Source organism: Calypte anna, chromosome 13 (assembly GCF_003957555.1).
Source record: "Calypte anna isolate BGI_N300 chromosome 13, bCalAnn1_v1.p, whole genome shotgun sequence".
Lineage (NCBI taxonomy): Eukaryota > Metazoa > Chordata > Aves > Apodiformes > Trochilidae > Calypte > Calypte anna.
In genome coordinates this window covers 6601708-6623111 of record NC_044259.1, presented here as the reverse complement: position 1 = coordinate 6623111, position 21404 = coordinate 6601708, and the positions used below count along the sequence as shown (strand labels likewise).

At 34.4% G+C, this 21404-nt stretch overlaps 1 protein-coding gene across 3 annotated transcripts in view; it reads left to right on the top strand.

The window, feature by feature from the left end:
- The window catches only part of GABRB2 (gamma-aminobutyric acid type A receptor beta2 subunit), a 127257-nt gene that overhangs the window by 32073 nt on the left and 73780 nt on the right, over positions 1-21404 (top strand). For all 3 annotated transcript variants that reach the window (XM_008498701.2, XM_008498703.2, XM_008498702.2), the window contains one exon: positions 11414-11634. In XM_008498701.2, coding sequence (XP_008496923.1) covers positions 11414-11634 — 221 coding nt within the window. The remainder of the gene's footprint in view (positions 1-11413; positions 11635-21404) is intronic.

The window sequence follows — 21404 nt, the reverse complement described above, 5'->3', positions numbered from 1 at the left end:
GTCTGTTTTTGCCTTCTGTTTGTGCAAACTATGTTAATTATTTTATTTTTTTTTTCTTTCATGTAAGTAGTCTTGAATTCTCACAGGTTTCAAGAGCATCTTCAGTTGTAAATTTTCCTTGCAGAAGAGCTCAAAAAAGATTTGATTTTCAAAAATATGATTTGTATTTCAGTGAGTTCCTAAAACAACGTGGTTGATAACACATGCAGCGTAATTATGATTCATTAATTATGAACTGCTATAGATAATCATGTTGTGCTGTAGGTCAGCTGAAGTCTAGCTTGGCCTTTTGAACATTACAGAGATGAGGAGATAATTTAAGAGGGGCTCCTAACTGTAATATTTGGTGACATCAATAACAAGTTGTCTAATGCAAGAAATCAAGCAATTAATTTAGGGTGTACTTTTCTCTAAATATTCATAGATTAACCCAAGCTGGAAGGGACCTCAAAAGATCAAACGTTATTTTATGGTTTTGCCTCCATTACCTGTTCTTCCCCTTTTCACCCCAAATGAAAAACAAACCCTCAAAATTTTGCAACAGTTGTTAGGGAAGACGAAGCCCATGAAGTGGTCATGGAAGGTTACAGGGTTCCAGAAGCCAGGCAGATGGAGGTGTTTGAGTGTATTCCCACAAGACTGAGATGTAAGCAGAGAAGCAACACCTAAGTCTGAAGTGCAGTGAGTAGCCTCTGGTGTATGAAACCGTGCTGTATAAATACTTTTAGGAACGAGCATTCTATCTGTGGGAGATAGAGTGCCTGGCATCTCTAAAGCTGTTTGTCACTAACAGATTAATGAACCATTTTAGAGAACTTCTTGGAATCAGCAGGCTGTAGAGATAGTGGTGCAGGAGCTGTGACAGTGTTGAGCAGCAGTGAATTCCTTCTGGTGCTTCTATGGCAGTGGAGAATGGCACTAAAAGTAACTGGCAGGTTACCCTTCCCTGGTCTGTTTCCAAAGTGGGTGCATTTGGTAAGTAAGTGAGGTATTTGGGGTTTGTACCTAAATTAGCTTTTTATTTAAAATAAAAACATTTTGACAAAAATACCAAGAAAACCAGCATTGAAATCTAGCATAATTAGTAGTGGGAGAAAATGCATGCACAGAGACAGAGGGAGAAGAATGCTGGGTTTGTTTAGAAGAAAAATAAATCAAAATAAAATTGGGTTATGTCATGCTTACTGGGCTGGTTTTCTCCTTTAAATTTATATGAAGTATCAGCAGCTCTTGGAGACTATTTTAAGCTAATGAAATAGCCTAATTTCCTTTTGAGTTTTACAGTAAATTATTAAAGGAAATATGTTTCCTTTAATACACTTAAAGGAAATGTATTTTTAGAATATTTTAGAATTTTTAGAATTTTGAAATGAAATCTAAATTTTAGAGGAAATACTCTGAGTTTTCTATAAAACTTTTCCAAAAACTCACATTCTTGCTTTCACTCATTGCCTTACATCATTATTCTCTGAGAGGCTGTTGTTTAATGAGTATAAATATTGTGTGAGCTCATATGAAATTTTGATTTAAAATTTTCATTTACTATTAAATATGTCCTTGATGATTTAGTTTTAGAAATGTGACAAAGATATTAATAACTGACTTGACAAAATTGAATAATAATTGCATCTGTATCTTGCTAAAAGATTTTCCAAGTCAGGATAGAAAGCAACAGTTGTTAGTTTCAAGAAGCACTGAAGAAAGCAACAATTTCATTAATGCATTCGTTACCTGTGTTATATTAGTAGTCACTTTATTTAGGGCAGCAGTTAGAAAAATGTTCTGATTTTGTCCACTTTTCCAGTAATGGAAAAGTCAGAGTCAGAGTTTTCTTGACAGTGGACTAACTGCAATTGCAGTTAAATTATAAAAAAAAAACTATTAAGTTGCTCAGATTGATCTGATGCATGCTAAAATGTCTGATTGAACACCCTAATCTGAACTGCTGAGCTCTTGTAGTTTTTTTTCTTAAAAGGGGGTGTCATGATTAGTAATTCTGTAATGCTGACACTGCTGAAAATATCATCATAGTATTGATTAATATTCATACATCATCTTTTTTTTAAGAACAGTTAGAGTAAGTCTAGCTGGTGTGTTGTCAAATCAAAAGGGCATTGTCACAAGTTAATAAGGTTTTATTTATTTTCTTACAGCTAGAAAAAATTCACAAGCAAAAGAAAAATTAGTATTATTATCACTTGTAAAATAAATAAGAGGAGAAAATAAGGCCAGAAAATTTATCTTAAAGAAACCCAAAGTGTCTTACTGTTAAATGCTACAGAGGGAATAATTACATGGATTTCACAGTAGTACCAGAGTAGAACAGCAGAACAGAAAAATGACTTGAGCATATTGAGGAAAGTGAAGAATAAGCATATATAAACTTTGTGCCTGTTGTGGAAGTTACCTCGCAGAAACCTCTCCATTGCTAACTGAGGAGCCAGCTGGCTTTTGACTCGAAAGGACATATTAGCAGAATAAACTGCTTAGTAAACCAAACTAAACGTAGCAATGAAAGAATTTCTTTGCCTAGAATAATCATCCAATAAAATATTCATACAGTATTTTTCAAGAAGTGCATCTTCAGGCAGCCCAATTAAATGAGATGACAGGAGGGACACATTATTGTTAGAATATTGCATTTCTCAATGCACTAAGCATGCAAATTCTGGCAGAATTTTGTCGGTCATTTCTCTTCCCTTTTTAATATTAAAATTAAATTTATACTATATCATTGAGATAACTTTGTGGCTTGTTTTATGTTTTGACAGGAATGTTGCTATTGCTGCTTTCAAGTATTTTGTAAGCCTTGAAACGCTTCCTATTACTTTAGTGCTCAAAACAGCTCAGAGTTTCATTGTATCAAAAACCCTAAACATGCTTCCAGTTCTTTGCAAGGCTGTAGCAGCAGCCTAGTGAGATAACTGGGAGTTTGCTTGTTTTTTGGTTTCAATGCCAAGGAATTACTTCTAAAATAACATTTGGAATTTTAGACCTGGTACTGAGAATCATCTACTTACAGCAATTAAATTAAAGTTACTGAGACTGAGATCTTTTTAATTGCTGCTAATTGTTAGTAGTTCAGAGAAGAACTCTCTGGTGTCTTAAGGTTGAATGGGGTGATACAGGACACCTTAAAATGTCAGCAGGCTTTATGTTAAAGGAAAGAAGGGTAACTATTGAGGAGGGTTTACCAGGTTTTGTAATGGGCAGCCAAGTTGTAGCAGCCTCATCCATCAGCCAAGTGTGAAGGATGTAAATAAGCAACCTCTTCTAGTGGCAAAATGTTGAGTGCACCTCAGATTCTTTCATTCTCATGAAGTCTCAATTCCTATGGGCTCAAAGTCTGCAGCTGGGGAGTTGAGGGATTGCTCTACATCCTTTGATATGTGAAAAAGCAGATGGAGATAGCTGGGGTAATAACAGTCATATTAATGGGACCTTTGTCACTGGAGTGTCCTTGACTTGATAGAGTGAAATCTTCATTGAAGGCAGCAAGGCTATATTTCAAAATAAATAAATACATAGATGGAATGTTTAATAATTTCAATATTCCCCTTGCAAAAACTTATTTTAAAAATAAATGTTAAATGAACACATTTTGAATTTTTTAAATAAATTGTTTAGATGTTAATTACAGTGATACAGAACAGCATTAGCTTGGCAATTAATTCAGTTTCTAAATGTGTTCTTACAGCTCTGTTTATATTTCAGCAAAACAGGAAACTGTAAAGCATCAGGGAAAAGCATTCATCCAGACATGAGGCCAGTTCAGTTCTGTGCCTTAACACAACCTGAGTTCTTATGTTTCAGCCAGATTTAATTTCACTAGGAATTAATGTATACTTATCCTGGAAATAATTTTTTTTTTCCTTCATTACAAGTATCAGTAAGAAATGCTAGTTTGTAGAGAAACAAGATAAACCAGGTGCCTTGAGTTGCCAAAGAGTGGGTGTGAGTCCACCTGTGCCTGGTTAGGGCAGGCCCCCTATTACCAGGGGGCCAATAAAGGTGGGACACACACCCACAAGGAGGAGGCTCACTCTTGTGTGAGGCAATGGAGAGACTGGTAGCTTGTCGAGCCTCAGGAGCAAGAAAGGCTCCTCCTGCTACACTAGTTTATGGTAACTTGCTTGTGATTTTTTTTTTTTTTTTTTTTTTTTTTTTGAGTCTCTCCTCCAAAAAGTAGCCTAGGTCACTATCTGCTCTCAACAAATTTTCCACCTCGATCTCCAGTTCTGCTTTATCACCAGTTAATTTCTACTCTACTTAAGAAATTAGGGGATTTTTTCTTCACTTTTTTAAATAATATTTTTTTAATCTTCTACAGTGCTATCAATAGGCTACAAAAAGGGAAACCTAGTAATAAAAGGAATATAAATTCTTTCTGTTGTAGGTATTTACATTTCTGAAGATCTGTAGGATTGTATGATTGCATGGGAAATGATCTGTGAGCTCTGCAAATTCCCTTCTCTGGGAAATGGCTTCTAATACAAGAATAAAGGAAAAATTGAAATTCAAATGTAAATGAACTTTTTTTCTCTATATCTTGTGCTTTAAAATATTTTATTCTACTTCAAAGATATGGCTAAGTAGTACTAGCACATTTTTTTTTTTCTGAGCCAGAAAAATACTGTTTCTATAACTTTTCTTTAAAGCCAGTATAGTTTGCATTTCTTATTTGTAGTGTTCATCTGTGATGCCTGTGGTGATGTTTAAAGAGGTCTAGATCCTTTCAAAAGTATAAAATCTGAAGATATCAATACATTACTGTCTTAAACAAGCAGCAGTTAGGTTACAGTTTTAAGATCACTGCAATGAATATTCCTGTTATTATCAAGAGAGTAAATCAGAGAGAACTAAAAGAGCAGATGCTTTTAGATGGGAATGACCTGCAGATTGCTGTCACATTTGTAAAAATGCAGTGTCAAGGATCAGTCTGGGTGATTTGTCAGAAATGAAAAATCAAGTGTCAGTGTTTTACTCATGGACATTACAGGGAACACGTCAGTTGTAACTTTCATTTCATAGCATCAGTTATAATGGCAGTGCAATATATACATTATGGTGTGGAGGCAATGTAAATATTGGCTGCTGTCAGTAGTGCTAAGGAGACACAAGTTCATGATCTTTTTGCTGAAATGGGAAGCAGTCTATTACTACAGATTTCATGCAACCAGTAGTAAGAAGTTCTATGTCTAGGAGTCTTGCTCTGGTGACAGTCATTTGGCTTTCATACACAAGTCTCTTGCTTAATTCTGAGCAGTGTTGTGGGAGATAAATAGCACATCTTTGCTTATTTGTTTATCTAAGAAATGAGAAATGCTGATGAGTAATTTTGGGTAGTTGCAGAATAAAAGGCAAGCTTACTTGTTGGGATGTTTTTGGAAAGATTATAGACTTTAGGTAATACAGTAGCCATGAAGAAAAACTACCTTGTAAGTTTTAGGAGACACAATTATCTAGAAGTGTTTAATGGTTTTGAAGCCAGCCTGGAAACTGGAACTCAGTAGACTGAGAGAGTTCATCTTGAACTCTGTGTAAGCTTCTTCGTGTCATTGTCATTTTTAGTATTTCAAGTATAGATTTACAGTATGTGAAAAATACTTCTTTTAAAAGGCCTTGTGATAGAATTTATTTTGACACTTCATTGGTATCACCCATTCTTTCAACAGTTCATTCTGATTTTATGGCAGTCACTTTATAGTGTTAAGAGAGCAGAATTTTTATGTTAATTTTCTTGACATAAGTGTGAGATAGGTAATGATGAGTTGAATATGTTGTAGTGGTTGGTTTTGAATGAAATGAGAATTGAAAGGATTGTCAGTCAGCATTAAGGGAAAGACTGATTTTGAAAGAAATCCACTAAAGTCCCTTTAGCTTGAAGTGCTTTGTTTTGGATAGTTTTATGTACCATTTGTGCAGGGAAACATGTTCTGTGCTTCCCATTGTAGAGAAACTGCACACAACAGTGACAGCTTCATTTTAGTGTGAGGATGGAGAAGAATTAACATCTGTTCCTTTCTTCTTAATGTAGAATAGCTTTTCTTACATTAGAATACATTTTGCAATGTATATGTATACTTCTAATAATTTAACTAATGACACATGAAAAGATTTTACTTAATGGCACTTTTAAAATATGTCATCATCAGATGATTTTTAGATGTATGTGGTAAGTAAATACAGGATTCAGGCAAAGTCTTCAGCTTCAGGCATTTTCAGAAAGAAATTCTTTAGTTCTAAAAACTAGGAGTTAAGTATTTTTACTAGTTTGGAATGACCAGGAGAGTGATGAGAGGTGGATTTAAGCCACACCACAAATGAGCTCTCCATTCATTACTGATCCATGGAGATGAATGACTTCTTCAATCCCATGCTGCTATTCATTGTATTTATAACATACAGAATTTTCCTTTTACTTAATTCATTTTTCTCCTCTGAGGTTTCCTGATTTTATTACTTCCAAAGTGTTTAAGCAGCTGTATTACATCCCTGTTGATATGGGTATATACATTATGGATGTACGTATACATATGGGGTACCTTTTTAAGTTGCACTGTGAATCAGTCCTGTTTTGCGTAACATAGAAGAAAGAGCTATATTTGAAATGTTGTTTTTCTCACATTGGACCTTATCCTCATGCTTTGAAAGAAGTTATCTCCAGCACAGTCCTTTGCAGTAGGCTTCCAGTGTCATTGTGAATGTTCATGAAATTTCTTTCCTTTTTTTTGCTTGATCCTTTTTCCTATATAAAAAGAGAGCCAGTAATAAGCATTTTGTAGCCATTAGTCCATGGGTGGGTTTAGCTAAGGCCAGTGTTCTAACCTTTTAAAGTTAATAATAGGTCCAAACTAGCATTTCTTTTATTTGGGAGTATAAAAGAAATGAGAGTACCTATAATAATGCCAGTTACCAGGTTTGATCCTTTTCTGAGCAGCATCTTCCCTTGGATCTCTGAAGCTGATGGTCATTAACTGAAAACTTCTCTGTCTGTATCTAAATTTAAGTCTCACAGTTTATGAAGGTTTCCAGCAACTGTGTTTCCACACAACCAACACACAAAGATAATATTAATGATAAAAATATGCTAATACTAAAAAACCTGTTAATTGCTTTTTATTCATATGAAAAAAATTACATTAAGGTTCATTTTGTCTCATATTTGATACTCTTTTCATTGTGTGAAATAAGGAAGAAAGCTGGGAAAATGAACTTTCAGAGATGAGAAGAAGATGAGCAATGTTTCTTTGATTAGGACAGAATAGGGGTAACCATCCTTTTTCCCTCTGCTAAATTTCTAGTTCTGGACAGAATAACAAAGTTCATTCTATTTAAATGTGAACAATGGAATGATAATTAAAGAAAAAAAATATAGTATTTGTGTATTTACAAAAAAATAGTATTTGGGTATTTATATTCTAGATTTTCCTTGTAACTTTGTCTGTACTAATGAAATTAGTATATATTTCAAGCTATGTGTGCTCAAGGGAACTGATGAATTTACATTTGTACAGTTTGTCTCTGTATGCCTGTACTGTAAATAACCTGTGCCTTTGTAGTTTATCTGTGCAATGGCACACAAAGGCACAATCATCACCAGTTTTATTTTCATATTTCTCTCTACTCCATTGTAATTACCTCTTTGTGCCAGGCTTTTTAATATATTTCACTCCTGTTTCATCTTTATTCTTACACTAAGCTTCTAAAAATCCCATCCTGTGAATTGAATATTAAAGCCTTAACAAACTAAATCATCCTTTACTAGCAACTTCTATTCCTATACTTCTTTTATGTGCCTGTCTTCCTACAAAGACAAGATATTTACATGTCTGTTTTGGTGTTTATCCTTAGAATAGAGGAGAATTCCCATATTTAGTGTGAGATTAACAGAATTCTTTCTCGGTGTATTTCTGCTAGACAAGCATGTTCTTAATCTCAAAGTATCTTGGGATACTTCAGGTACATCTTGTACCTGCACATCTTTTTGAAAGAGTGTTTCATTTGGGCTTTTGAAAACAGATTCATCTCTCCTATCTAATTAATTAATTACAGCTTATGTGACTAGCTTTCCTTTTTTTCCCAATTTATCAATTTTAACTTGTAATATGTAGCTTGAAACATGTTTATTTTTTATTTACTAAGACTTTAAAAAAACCCCAAACATACAAAACCCAACAAAACCAACATCCCACCTAAATACAAAAGGTTGTGAGGGTTTTATAAAGAAGTATTTCAGATGTCCTGTTTTGACCATCCAAAACTCCAGTCACATCTGAAAATTGGGGCCAACAGATGACAAATAATTTTTAGTTGGAACAGCAGCTCTGTTTCTGGAACACAGTGTGTTTGATTCTGAACTCCAGCCTGGAGACTTGGCTTTTCTTTCAGCTATACCAATGCTCCAAATTTACACTTTTATGTAATCCATTTTTATGCACCAAACAGTGCATGTTTAGTTTCCTTCCTCCTCTTCCCCTTTTTCTGAGGTGTGAAGAGGGAAGCATGTTTTATATATATATATATATATACATATATATATATATATGTCATGTATTAATAAATGGAGATTATTCCTTAGAATAGGAATAAAATACAGCATCCTGAGGGTAATAGGGGAGCAGTTGCTACAGCTCATGGATTTTGTGTTGTGATATTCTAGTGTAATGAAGATGAGTACATTTTCTTACTGCCAGTATGGTTCTGAACATTTTATAGTATCTGGTTATGAATCAGAAACTGCAAAACAATGATGAAACATAGCAGTAAAATTCAGATGAAGGTGGAACCTTCTTAGAAGCAGATTCTTATCCTGATCCTGGAGGGGTGGGAGAGGAAGAGATTTCAGATCATTTAACATGATCAGGATAGAATAGTTACCAGGTAAATATATTAGGTAATAAAGTGATTGAAAACACTTACTTGGTGTTTACCTGCTTGTAACCATGCAGTTTTCTTAATGTTTGTAGCAGTTTACCAAAGCTGAGCAGTCTTTTGTGTACCTGGGTGTACCTACTTCCACTAGCAACTATGGTGTAGCAAGTGAAAGGTGATGAATCTCTGATCATCACAAGCAGAAGCCTGAAGGGACAGCATTACCCTTCTAGTTTTGTGCTGACATATAAGAAATGCAATAATATTCTCAACAGGAATGCATATTTCTCCCTGCTTTAGTGAAAACTGAGGAGGCATTTTGAAGCTCAGGTATTTAGGCTCTTGTGGGGCTCTTGTTGCATTAAAAAAAAAATAATGTTTCCACAGTGTTTTCTACATCTCTGTAGAAAAAGTTTGCACTGATTGATCCAAGCAGCCACTGTTCTGCAGAAGAGGCAGAATCAGTTGGTTTCTAGGTGAATAATTGCAGCAACCTAATTTATGCATTAAAAGTTTCATTAGTAAATAAAGGCAAAACAGTTCTCTGGATACTTAGTCATGGGTAACAAAAGTGATATCTGATTTTGATTTACTTTTCAATTTGTCATTGGCAATGTCTTGAATTCAGATAACTGGAGGCACTTCACCCAGGTGCATAGGTTAAGGACTGATTGCCTTGGATCTCTAAAATCACTGGAGACAGAGGTGTCTCCAGGGCTCAGAGTTAAGGAGGATTAAGTACATACACAGCAGTGAGAGAAACTTAGTGTGTCTTTTTTACCATTCATCAAGGAAAGTAACTTTGCCCACATACCATTTGTGAGATTATGGGTTTACCAAGTCTTAGGCTGTCCAGCAAAAATTTCTAGGAATGTAAAACTTACTCTTTTTTTTTTTGAAGTATATTTAAATGATTATTTTTTATATATATATATAATTTTTTTTTACTGGGGCATTTTTGTAGGTATTTTGAAAATCTAGTCCCTGGAAGGGCAAAATAAGAAAGTTTTACCTAGGTATCTTATGAAAAGTTCTATAGTGTTCATGTATCAAATATATCTGTAATGAAAATGCTTGTAAAATAGAGTTGAGGCTGGTGTTTTTCAAGTATTTCAACAAGAAGATTAACATTTCTTTGCCAACTGGAGTAAGAACAATTTAAATTATTTTCTTTCCTTTACAACATAAAGTAGTGAGAACTAATATTGCAATTTATGCAATAAAATATTCATATCTTGCATGTATTTTCTCTATTGTGCAGTGCTAAAAATTAATTTGTGCGAGGTATTCACTGTAGCTGATTATTATTTCTAAGTTAGGTGGGATTTCTTCTTTTCAAGAAATGTTTAGCTACAGACTTTGATATTCTGACATGGCTGAATCCTGGAGCTGCTGATAATCAGCTTTGGTTGACTTTCTGCTGCAAGCAATCTTTTGCAAGCTACAGTTCTCACCACTTAATGAAGTCCATTTAAATGAGAATTCTAAATCAAAATAGTCTAAGGCCTGATTATGATTTCTGTAACAAAATAAAATACTTGTTTTAGACTACTCCTCTTTTTGATTTCCCTTCAGTAATGTTTTACAGCCCTTGACCCAGGGATCTGTGATCGGATGTACAGCTCCTTTGTGCATTATTTATGGATTTCTTTTAATTATTATTTTAGGCAAACATATAAAGGTCATTCTGCCTCTGTATAACAGGTGTTACAAAACCATGATTTTTGTAATTATATTGTTCTCTAAAACACCAAGGAAAAAAAAATCGAACTATCTCTGAAGGTACTGTAGATCAGTGGCCTTCATTAAGACAAATCATGTATAATTCTACTGCAAATATTTACCCAGATACTTAATTGTGCTCTCTCAGTTGTTCTATTGAAGTAAGCAGAGTTGCTTCATCTGTAAAATTAAGTAGAAGCCTAAGTCTGTGCAGCACAGAAACCTCAGAGGCTTCCTACTGGTTTCAGTGCCCAAGGGAAACTTAACAGACTTTAAAGAGATTGCAATTTAGAGAAGTGTTTCCATGCTTGTTGTGACTGCAGACATAGAAGACCAGATCCAGAGCTCTACTGAATATGAGGGAGATCATGAGATGGAATTCAGATCTGTCAATGTTCCTATTTCTTAGAATTGGAAAGGTTGTAGAGTGCTGCAGAAATTGTAGACTGTTCAGCATCTCCAAATACTTTTCCATTCGTTTTTAAATATTGGAACAAGAAGTCCCAAGTCATTCATAAAATGCAAGCATATGTTTCTGAATTCTCATTTCTGTTATTAAATATACACAAGATGTTAAGTACTCTAAAAATAAATAAATCTACTTACTGAAATTTTGAACAGAAATTTTTGCCTTGAAGAAATTGTAATCAGTAAGTGTGTATTTTCTTTGTGTTGGGTTTTTTTGTTTGGGTTTTTTTTTTCTGTGTTTGGTTTTTTCTTGGGGTTTTTTGTGTGTTTGGTTTTGATTTGATTTTTTTTTGCATATGTATACTGACCTAAATGTCAACTTTTTTTTTTTTTTTTTTTATAATCACAGGACTATACATTGACAATGTACTTTCAGCAAGCATGGAGGGATAAGAGGCTGTCATATAATGTAATACCTCTAAACCTGACTCTGGACAACAGAGTAGCTGATCAGCTCTGGGTTCCTGATACCTATTTCCTGAATGACAAGAAGTCATTTGTGCATGGTGTCACTGTGAAGAACAGAATGATCCGTTTGCATCCAGATGGGACAGTCCTTTATGGACTCAGGTCAGTATGAACCATTTAAAATTCTTATTTAATTTAATTCTTTTATTTTTAGCCTTTTAATGAGACCAGTGGAGAATTTTACCGACACTTGCAGAAACATTTCTTTTTCCAGAAACTGAAACCATGTATTTTATTGTTAGATCTGTAACACAGACCAGATATTATCCTGTGAACTGTAGACAAAATTTTGCCATTTATAACTATATGGAATTGATTTACAGATTCTGATGGTTTGTGCTGCTTACTGTATTTGGCAACTTGTATTGTGTCTGCTTGTGTTTTCTGGATGAGAGGAGTTCAGCCTTTGGTAATATGGCTGCCAGCAAGTCTGGAGCTTTTAGTTTTCAATGAAACAAGTGATACATTTTTCATTAAAATGGTGTGACTTTTTCTTTACAGTAAAGTGAAATGTGAAACAACTGCCTAACACACATTTGCATTAATGGGGTAGAGCAATAAGAGGATAACAAAAGATTTTGGTGTAATTTTCAATTTAAGACAAATTACAAAATAAGTATCAGGTTTAATGTTTTCTTATTGCTATTTGTGGCAGGTTATTTTCATTCTACTTAATCCATTACAACTTCTGGATTTGAAGATGCTGGTAAGCAGTTAGTGGGTCTCACAAGAAAATAGTTCTATAGGAAAATTAAGAAAAGATTTTCTTTAAAACTTTAAAGCCATTCATGAAAAAAACCAATTCTGGTTCTCACAATTTTTAAGACTCTACTTGAAAAAAATATAACTACATATGATAACCAGTTTTTGAAAATGCTTTGTGCAAAATATTCTGGACCACTACAAGAATGAATTTAGTTCTCTTTTTTTAGCTGAATTGGGGTTGTTACTGGTTCATTGTCTTGGGTATCAGTACTCCTTTTCATTAAGCATATATAGAAAATCAGCTCTAATATATTTTGTGATGTGATAAGTGAAAACTTTTGAATGCTTTGGTTCTTTATTTCCAAGAGCTATTTTTATCAATTCTTGCAATCACAATATGGAATACAAAGTTATTTTAGATTGATTTTCTATGTTGTCTTTAGTGCAGAATTTGTGCACAGTCCATAGTAAAGATCCTTAGAAGAATTTTTTTCTAGTTCAAGAATTTCAGCCCCAGAGATAATTTACTAGTGTTGTATTATACCTAGTGTATTATACCTAGTGATCTCCTGTTTGTGATTATCAGTTCTTACATCCCTGTTAAGACTCACTTGGAACATTTCCAGTGTTCCTTGACCTGGTACAAGATAAGTGATGAATGTCAGTTGTGCCTTGGTTCCCATGTTGTGCTGAAGTGAATTGTGCCCTGAAGCAAGGGGACTGTCACCCTGTACTGCCCCTGCCCACTGTAAGAGATCAGGGGCTGTGATTGCCATGAGTCCTGCTGCAACCATGTGCTGGAACAGCAAAGTGGGGAAGGACACATCTTGATTCTGGTATAGAGACTACACAACATCAACAGGCACCCAGCAGATGAGGATATGGCAAGAAAAGGTCCAGCCTTTGACCGCAGGATCTTTATAAAGTCAAATTTATTTTCAAGACCAAGAGTAAATAGCCCCTAGTCCTAGGCCTGTCAGATTAAAGTTATCAGCTGTTATTAAAAATAAGACATACATTATTCTTACTTGCATGGAAACATGGACCAGGCAATGCCAATTTACTAATAAAAACCTTTATTTTTGTCATTGTATCTCATGCTGTGCTAAAACCTGTAAGGGGTGGTCCTTGAAGTTATTTGCTACATTTAGAAAGATGCACCTCAGAATGGATACAAAAGATGGGTCACCATATAGCTCTCCTGCTCTTATAGAAATTCACACACACATTCTGTCCTGAATGTTGGAGGAAACATAACCCTATTTGTTCTTCAATTGAAAAAAAAAAATTAATGGTTAATGGTTTTTCCTGGTTTTTGTGATCTTGCAGAGTAGGTAATGAGTTTGGATTAAAAATTTTTCACTCCTTGTCATTATTTGGATAAGTAAGTTTGCTTTAGAGAAATCCTGACTGTATTTGTGTATATGTTTGTAACATATATATCTTAATCAAAATGTTAGACTGTTTTGTTAAGGCCATAGTATTCTGATTTTGAGAAGAATGTCTCTTTCTAGCTTGATTTTCTTCCCTGGTTTGTAAGATTCCTATCTGCCTGTCCTTGTCAGGATGTAGCCTGTTTCTGAGCAGGACTGCAGAGGGAATTGCCAAGGGCAGTAGACAAACCTGAATAGCAATATAGGTCTGCCATAGTTAGATAACTGTCTTCAAAGCCTCAGCTATCAATAATCCATGGAAAAGTTCTTGTGATTAAATCACAGAGGATCTTTTGATTTTCCTTCTCCTCCTTAGACTCAGCCAAGAAAGTCTCAGAAAGGCATTTTGGGTAAAATGTCTTTCAAATACTGTGTGAATGCAAATACCCATGCTGGTAATACAACAGAATTATGCAGTTGACCATATTTTACTTCTGCCTTCACTGGACCCTATGGCAATCAATAATAGAAATCTAATATTAAGGTTTGATTTTATAGCTTTAAATAGCTTTAGCTGTCTACTTCATCTAAAACTAATTCAAAGTTAATGTGACTTAAGGTGTCCCCAGCAGTAACAGATTTAATGCCTCCTTAGAATTAATTTCCACATATTTTTTGAAAAACCCTGTACACTATTATTGTTCTGAAAGTCACTGTTATTGCTTCATTAATTTACTTTTGCTTATACTTGAAGTTGCATGTGATTTGAGATGTATTTTACTAACTCAAGATTTCTTTAAACAGCAGCCTTAAATTTTTACTTTTGTCCCCCCCCCCATCTCTATGTAGTGTGTAAATGGATACACAAACACATTGCTGTGAACAAGGTTTCATTTACCTTGACTGCCATATCCAAGTTAATTGAACTGCAAGTAATGTGCAATTGTAACCATCCCATTCCTTTATGCCCCAATATTTGAAATTCTATTTTGGATCTATAGAAAGCAGTGATGATTTAATTTGTTCTCTTTGGTCTTCCTACCAGAACCCTCATACACTGTGTGCATGTCAGATCTGATTAGATTTAACATTGTGAAGGCAAATTTCAGGAAGTTTCAGGAAGGCAGTTTTGTAAGGACCTGGCTTGTGCTGTCACAGAAAATGGGGAGAGGATGGAGGGAAGGAAATGGCTGATAATGAATGTGGGGTAATTATGGGTATGTGGGGTATCTATGGGGTAGTTATGGTATCCTCATAGTCTGTCCTGTTCTCTGCCATGGGGTATTAGTTAAGGGCATAATGGATTTATGAGCAATTTGTTACAGAAAACCTGACGGTTACTTTTAGGTTTAGGAAGATTTTTATTTGTGATGGATAGCTGCCAGCTATTTATGTTTTGGGATAATGCTTTTTTTCATATTCTTTTTGCAGTATGGTATTTACAAATAAGAGTTTTTACACACACACACAAAAATATTTCATATTATTTTCATATTCCATCTGGCAAGAAAGTTCTTTGCTGCCAAGACCAGGACATTCAATAGATTAAATATTTAAATCACTACAAGAGTAGGAAATTGCAACAATATAGTCTTAAATGAAGAGTCATTACAGAGAAAATTACTATCTGTTGGTCGCTGACTTGCAGTATGATAGCAGTGATTTGACAATATATACAGAAAAGTAAAAGTAGAGGATCAAGGTATAAATCTATGCTAACAATCAGTTTACAGTAGGTTGAGCAAAGATTAAATAAAGAAAAGGTAAAGCTTTAACTAAATTTCTGTATGTTAAATTATCTGATTTATGTTATACACATGGCAGAAATAGTTGTAGGTAAGATTCGTTGTTTCTTATATTTCTATATATATTACATTCACCTGACTTTTGACATAAAATTGGTTCTACAATGCAGATAGAAAACTCGGTTGTCTTTTTGGTTTATTCTGTGTAATTCTGGGGAAGAATCACTTCTCAGATTTTTGCAGCTTGTAAAAGCACTGAAAGGTTTCTGAGCTTTTTCCCAGGATTGGAATGTAACATTTGAGAGGGGTGAGGAGGCACTTCTTTATGTCAACTTGGAACTGCTCCTTTTTTTGCAATGTTCTTAAAGTGCCTTTTTGTAACTCACCTCTTTGCTGCATTTGAGTGTTATGTGTCAAAATAAGAAAGAAATTTTGAATAGAAGGATTAGGCATAATTGAGAGGCTGAAGACGAAAGATGTTTCATGGGGTGTTGCTCCAGGGTTTTAGAGATACTTAAGTTTTATATATGCTTCTCCTTACAGTCCTTACAAGTGAACTCTGACACAACCATCGCAGACTGATAATTTGCACACTTTTGTGTCTCTTCACTAGGTATTTTTATGCTTTTTGTGACTGAAGCTTGTGGGAGTGGTTGTTGAAAAATAGACAGAGCTTCTGATAGGTGCCACATTGGTTCAGATGATGAGATTTCTATTCTTTTTAGCCAAAGGAAAACCAGAAGGAAGTAAAGCAGAATAGTTTTGACAGAAGTTAAATACTTGTTCAGTCTGAAAGCCCAACAGTTTTATTTGCCAAAATTTATTTAATACCTTGCATGATATGAGTTCCCAACTCAACCAATAATAAATAACATGTAACTGCTTCCCAGGTACAACCTAGTAGGCTCCTGTAAATAAGAGATTATTTGTGTGATAATCTTACTTTGTTCTCCCTTTTATTTCTTGCTACCAACACTGAGTCACATGAATTTAAAATAGTCCTGGATCCTTGAATTTTGTGTTGTTTCAGCTGTGCCTTCTGCTGCCTGCTCACTCAGTCTCAGCTGCCTGGGAATTTGCACCATTGCAAGTAAAATAGGTTCTCCCACGCTTTGCTCTGTCAAAATAGCTGTGGGCATTTTGTTGTATTAATAGACTTATTTAGCAATTTCACGTCTTATATAGAGCTTATTATCTACAAAATCAGATGGGCAGTTTAAAAAGCAATTGCCTCTTGAAATGTCTTTAGTTCTCAGAACATTTTGTTTGAGAGGTGAACTGATCACACCCGACATCTTTCAGTAAGTCCTCTGATCTTTATTTTGCTATTTTGCACTACTTTTTTTGTTGGTTGTTTTTTTTCTTTATAGGCTACATTTTTACTAAAATAATAAGCATAATTTGAAAGTAAATGGGGAGTTTTTTTGTTTTGTTTTTTTGGTTGGTTGGTTTTTTTTTTAGTTTTATGACTGTAGCATCATCTGTGCTAGTTTGAATTGACATTATATCTGTGGTCTGCATGTATTTCAAATATCTTATTAATTCTCAGACTTCCTCTGCAAGAAAGACAGAAAGGATCTGTTTTACCTTTCTGGTATCAGCTCTGGCCTAAGGTATGGGCCAGAATCTCTTTTCCTTGCTCAAACAAATAGGTCCATTGAAAGTTGCAAGGAATTCACCACAGAAATACTACTGCTGTTATTTTTAAAATATATATCATGAAGTCTTCGACTCTATTTGTGACATGAAGCAACTCATAAAGTTCCTCAGTTGTTCCATTTATTAAACTGGTACACTAAAACCTGCCTTTTCACAGGGGTGTTGTGAAGATTAATTAATCAGTTCATAAAGTGTTTTGATCCCATAAAACATTATGTAAGTGCCAAACATTGTTATGAATAATCATAAATTGCCAGCTTTCATGTGCATCTTGGGATAGCTGTTCTGGTGATACAAATCTGTTTTACTTTCCGTAGGATTGCTCTTTTCCAGTTTTCCTATATCGTAGCCCATTCATAAAAGGAGCCAATTTTAGGAAAGGTGCAATTTTTGGAATTAAGAGGAGAACACTGACTGTCAGGAATACATTTTTATTCAGCTAAGCACTCTGAATTAAAGAGTATTTTGCTGTAGGAGTTGGTATAATTTCAGAACACCTCTGTCTGCAGAGGGAGAGAGGGTATGTGGGTTTTAAATAACTCGCCTATCTGAAAGAAAACAAAGGTCTTTCTAATAATCCTAATTATATCTTAAGTATGGGACAAGTATTCAAGAAGGTCTTTTGGTTTTATTTTGTATGAAGTAGTTGTTAAATTATTAGTATGTGAATAACTATTTCAATTAAGCTTAATAAGGAAAAAGCTTTAAGTCAGAGGAATCTCTTCCATTAAAAGCCCTATTATTCAAGATTATTACATTGCAATGAAGTGAAAAAAATTCTACGTCTTATTGCCCAACAGACAAACTGTGACATTTATACTATATTAGCAAGAAAAACTCCATCAGCTATAGAACCATGTAATAGTTTAAGTTGCTCCAGGGGTATTTTATGTTCCAAAAACAAATAAAGGTCATCAAACATTTAATCTTGAATTGAAATTTAAATATAGCATAATTTGGAATTACAACAATCTGTCTTATTTCCCTTCTGTAACATCTTTTTCCACATCATTTCAGCTGGTAGTTGCTGATCCTGACAATGGAAATTTTCTTATAGGAAGGACATATATAAAATCTCAGAATGCTCTGATCAGGACTCAGCTGTGTTACTTGCACATGTTTTTTTGTCTAAATTTGGTAAGATCTGAGATGGATATCATAAGTAGGAGGAGAGCCAAACAGCTTTATGGGTGGAATTTTAAAGCCTTCCTTGTGTAAGAAAAATAAATGTAATGACAGTGGGTTTAAAACTAATAATATCTTTTATTTTCCATTTCTGTGGATCACAAATAGTAACTTTCTAGTTGTTCATATGATTTTACAGATGAAGTTTTTTCTTTTACACTTTTATGAACATTAATGTAAGACATTGTTTAATACTATTTCTTAATTGAAAACATAAATGAAAACAATTTTATTGTTTTATATGAAAGCAATTTTATTTTTTCCCTAGCAAGTGTTTTATCTGAAGGTGTGAGTACTTGGGCTTATTTTTCATACAAGTTAAAAATCTAATTTTAGTAATTTTTTTCCAAAAGTTTTCATTTATTTTTGAACACACTTACTATAAAGAGAATAGCTGATTTGTTCACCCACTCTTTTATCATATTTTGTCACTGAACTTTACAAATTAGAATTTCCTAAACCCTTAAAATGCAAGTAATATTTTCTTTAGTATTTTCCCCATATCTCCTGGTTCTATTTTCCATGTTTTTATTCCTCGGGAAATTTAAACCTCTTTTGGCCCTCAAACAGAAATTCTGGGGGTTTTGTCCATCCAGCTAAGTTCTCTAGACTCCAGGTATGTGTACAAGGTAAGCATTTGCAGAAAACCACTATTAACCCACACTTACCACTTCCTTAGGTTTTAAGGTAGGCACTTGCTTTAGCAATTCTGTGAACTAGGTTTTTTCTTCCCAAAAATTTCTCGTGTAAGAAAGGAATAGTTTTTCATGTGTGGGGGGTTTCTTTCTGAATAGGCATTCTTAGACCATTCCCTGTTTCTGCTAGTCCAGAGCCATGCAATTTGAGCAGGGAGAGAACAGAAAAAATTGGAAAACCTTTCTTTTAAGTTGACTGGGATGTGCCATCTGTATGAGCAGATGGAAAAATGTTTCAGGGCCAGTAGGAGACTGCGAGATCAAATCACAAGGAAGCAGCTCTGTGCAGACACAGTCCTAGCATCAGAACAAAAAACACCTTAACAATTATCTCAGTGATGTGACCTGGAGCCTGGAACCTCAGAAATTGCTGTCTCACAGGAGGTATTTCAAGGGGCTGCAGTCAATACTGTATAGACCCTTGTGGCATATTGTCCATGGACTCTCTCATTTCTGGGAAATTGCCAGGAAAGAACAATTATTTAGATTTCTACATTATTCTCACATATGAACTGTAAATCCACATCCAGCATTTCATGGGGATGGTTTCCCAGAGCATTATCCTCCTTGGCTTCTGAATTTTAGAAATCATTGTTTTCTCCATCTTCATATGGTACAATACATCATTTTTGAGAACATTATTTTTAAAAAGAAAATAAATGCAGACCATCAAATATATACAATATCTTTTGATGGCTTTACAGTTTTGGTTTTGTGATGACTATTGCTGACAGTGAATGTTAATTCACAAATGGTGTGAAAGTACTTGCACTTTTTAAGTATGTTTTCATTTATTGAAAAGGTTCTCTCTCTTGGGGCTATAGTTTAATACTCTGACATTTCAAATATATGCTCCAATTTATCTTGAAATTTAAAAGGCATATAAAAGCATATTGCCTCTTTTTGGGAAAAATCTCCTATTTTTCCCAAAACCTTGTGCTGCAGGGTCATAAAGCCAGTAGGGATTATGAAGCTAAACTTTTTTTTTTTCTACTGTAGAAAAATATAGAGAAAGACCTTAGCAATCAGTGCTTGAGACATAAGTCAGTTTTACTGCAGAAGGCATTGTATGCCAGTGTTCAGCCTCTTTAAAGTGCTTAAGGAAAATGTATTCAATATTCTGAAAAATATTATGGCACATCCTATTCCATGTCAGAATGGAAAAAGCGAGGGATGAGTAGCTGTTGGGAAAACAATTTGAGATCTCTGTTTCATTTGCATTAACTGAAGCTAGTGCAGAATGTTTAGGACTGAGTGTTCTAGCTTTATTTTGTATGCTTTGCTCTCATGGGCCGTAACTTTCCTCCCCTTTTATCATTTGCTATTTTTGACTTGTGCCAGTTTTTACAGCAGTTGTTAGTGATGGAAATGCTAACAAAAATTAGCTGACAGTTGATCTTTGTGTAGGGTTTTTTTGTTTGATTTGTTTGGTTTTTTATCTGTGATTGTTTTTCTTGGTTTATTTTCTTTTAATAACTAAAATCAAGATGTGTGTTTTAGATTAATAACCATGTACCTTAACAAATTAATAGAGCTGATCCTGCATAGGAAGAAACACTGAAAAAAAATCTGAATGCTTCTGCTTATGTGAGAGATCAGCAAAACATAAATTTAACAAGACTATAGGCTTCTAGCAATCTGCTTTGCAGATATTTTTTTGACAAATATTACAAATGTCAGGCAACTAAAACCACTTGGAAAGAGTTTAGAAATCCCTTGAACTCAGGTGACTGCAGAATGTCTGAATGTTGTCAGCTGAGAAGGTAAATAATTTCTTAGACCTTTCTGATGAGCTTTAACCTTTCAGTGAGATGTCATCATCTCTGTTTTCATTGTATCGTTCTCTCTCAAAGATGGCTGATATCTGCTCTATTTGGTTCTGTATGTAGAGATGGAAACAAAACAAAGGCAAGGAGGCACATGCTGAATATTCATCCTTCTTCCCTTTTATTTGTAATTATACACATTAGAAGTATTTCACAGACTGTATATTATCCTTGGTTGACAACTGAGAATAAAGCACTTTGTACTTTAGCAAGCTGTGGGCTGTTTCTACAAGAGGGTCTTCAAAGCACATATAATTCCAATGTGTAAATACTGTATTGTATTTATTCTGAAATGCCTGCCTTGGAATATTGTTTCTTAGTGTGTTTTGTAACACACTAAGATTGTTTTGCTGGATTTGTCTGCTGGATTGGTTTTAAAGAGGTAATAGAGTAGCCATAATAAACATACAGTCAACATAATTACTTTTCATAGCCTTCTCTGTTCAGGTTCTTATGCAAAATGGTTTTATGTAACAGAGAAGGCACAGTGTAATTTCAGAGAGTTTGTTTACATGTCATTAGGACTGAAGGATACTGATAAAATGTGGGGTGTCCAGACAGATGGTCTTAGTTTGCAGTTGTATGCAGCTTTAATAATACAAATACAGAAAACTCTGAAGGATCCTGAAGTCTTTTCCAGATACCTATCCTGCTGCATTCAGAGTTATGATGTTTTGAAGATAG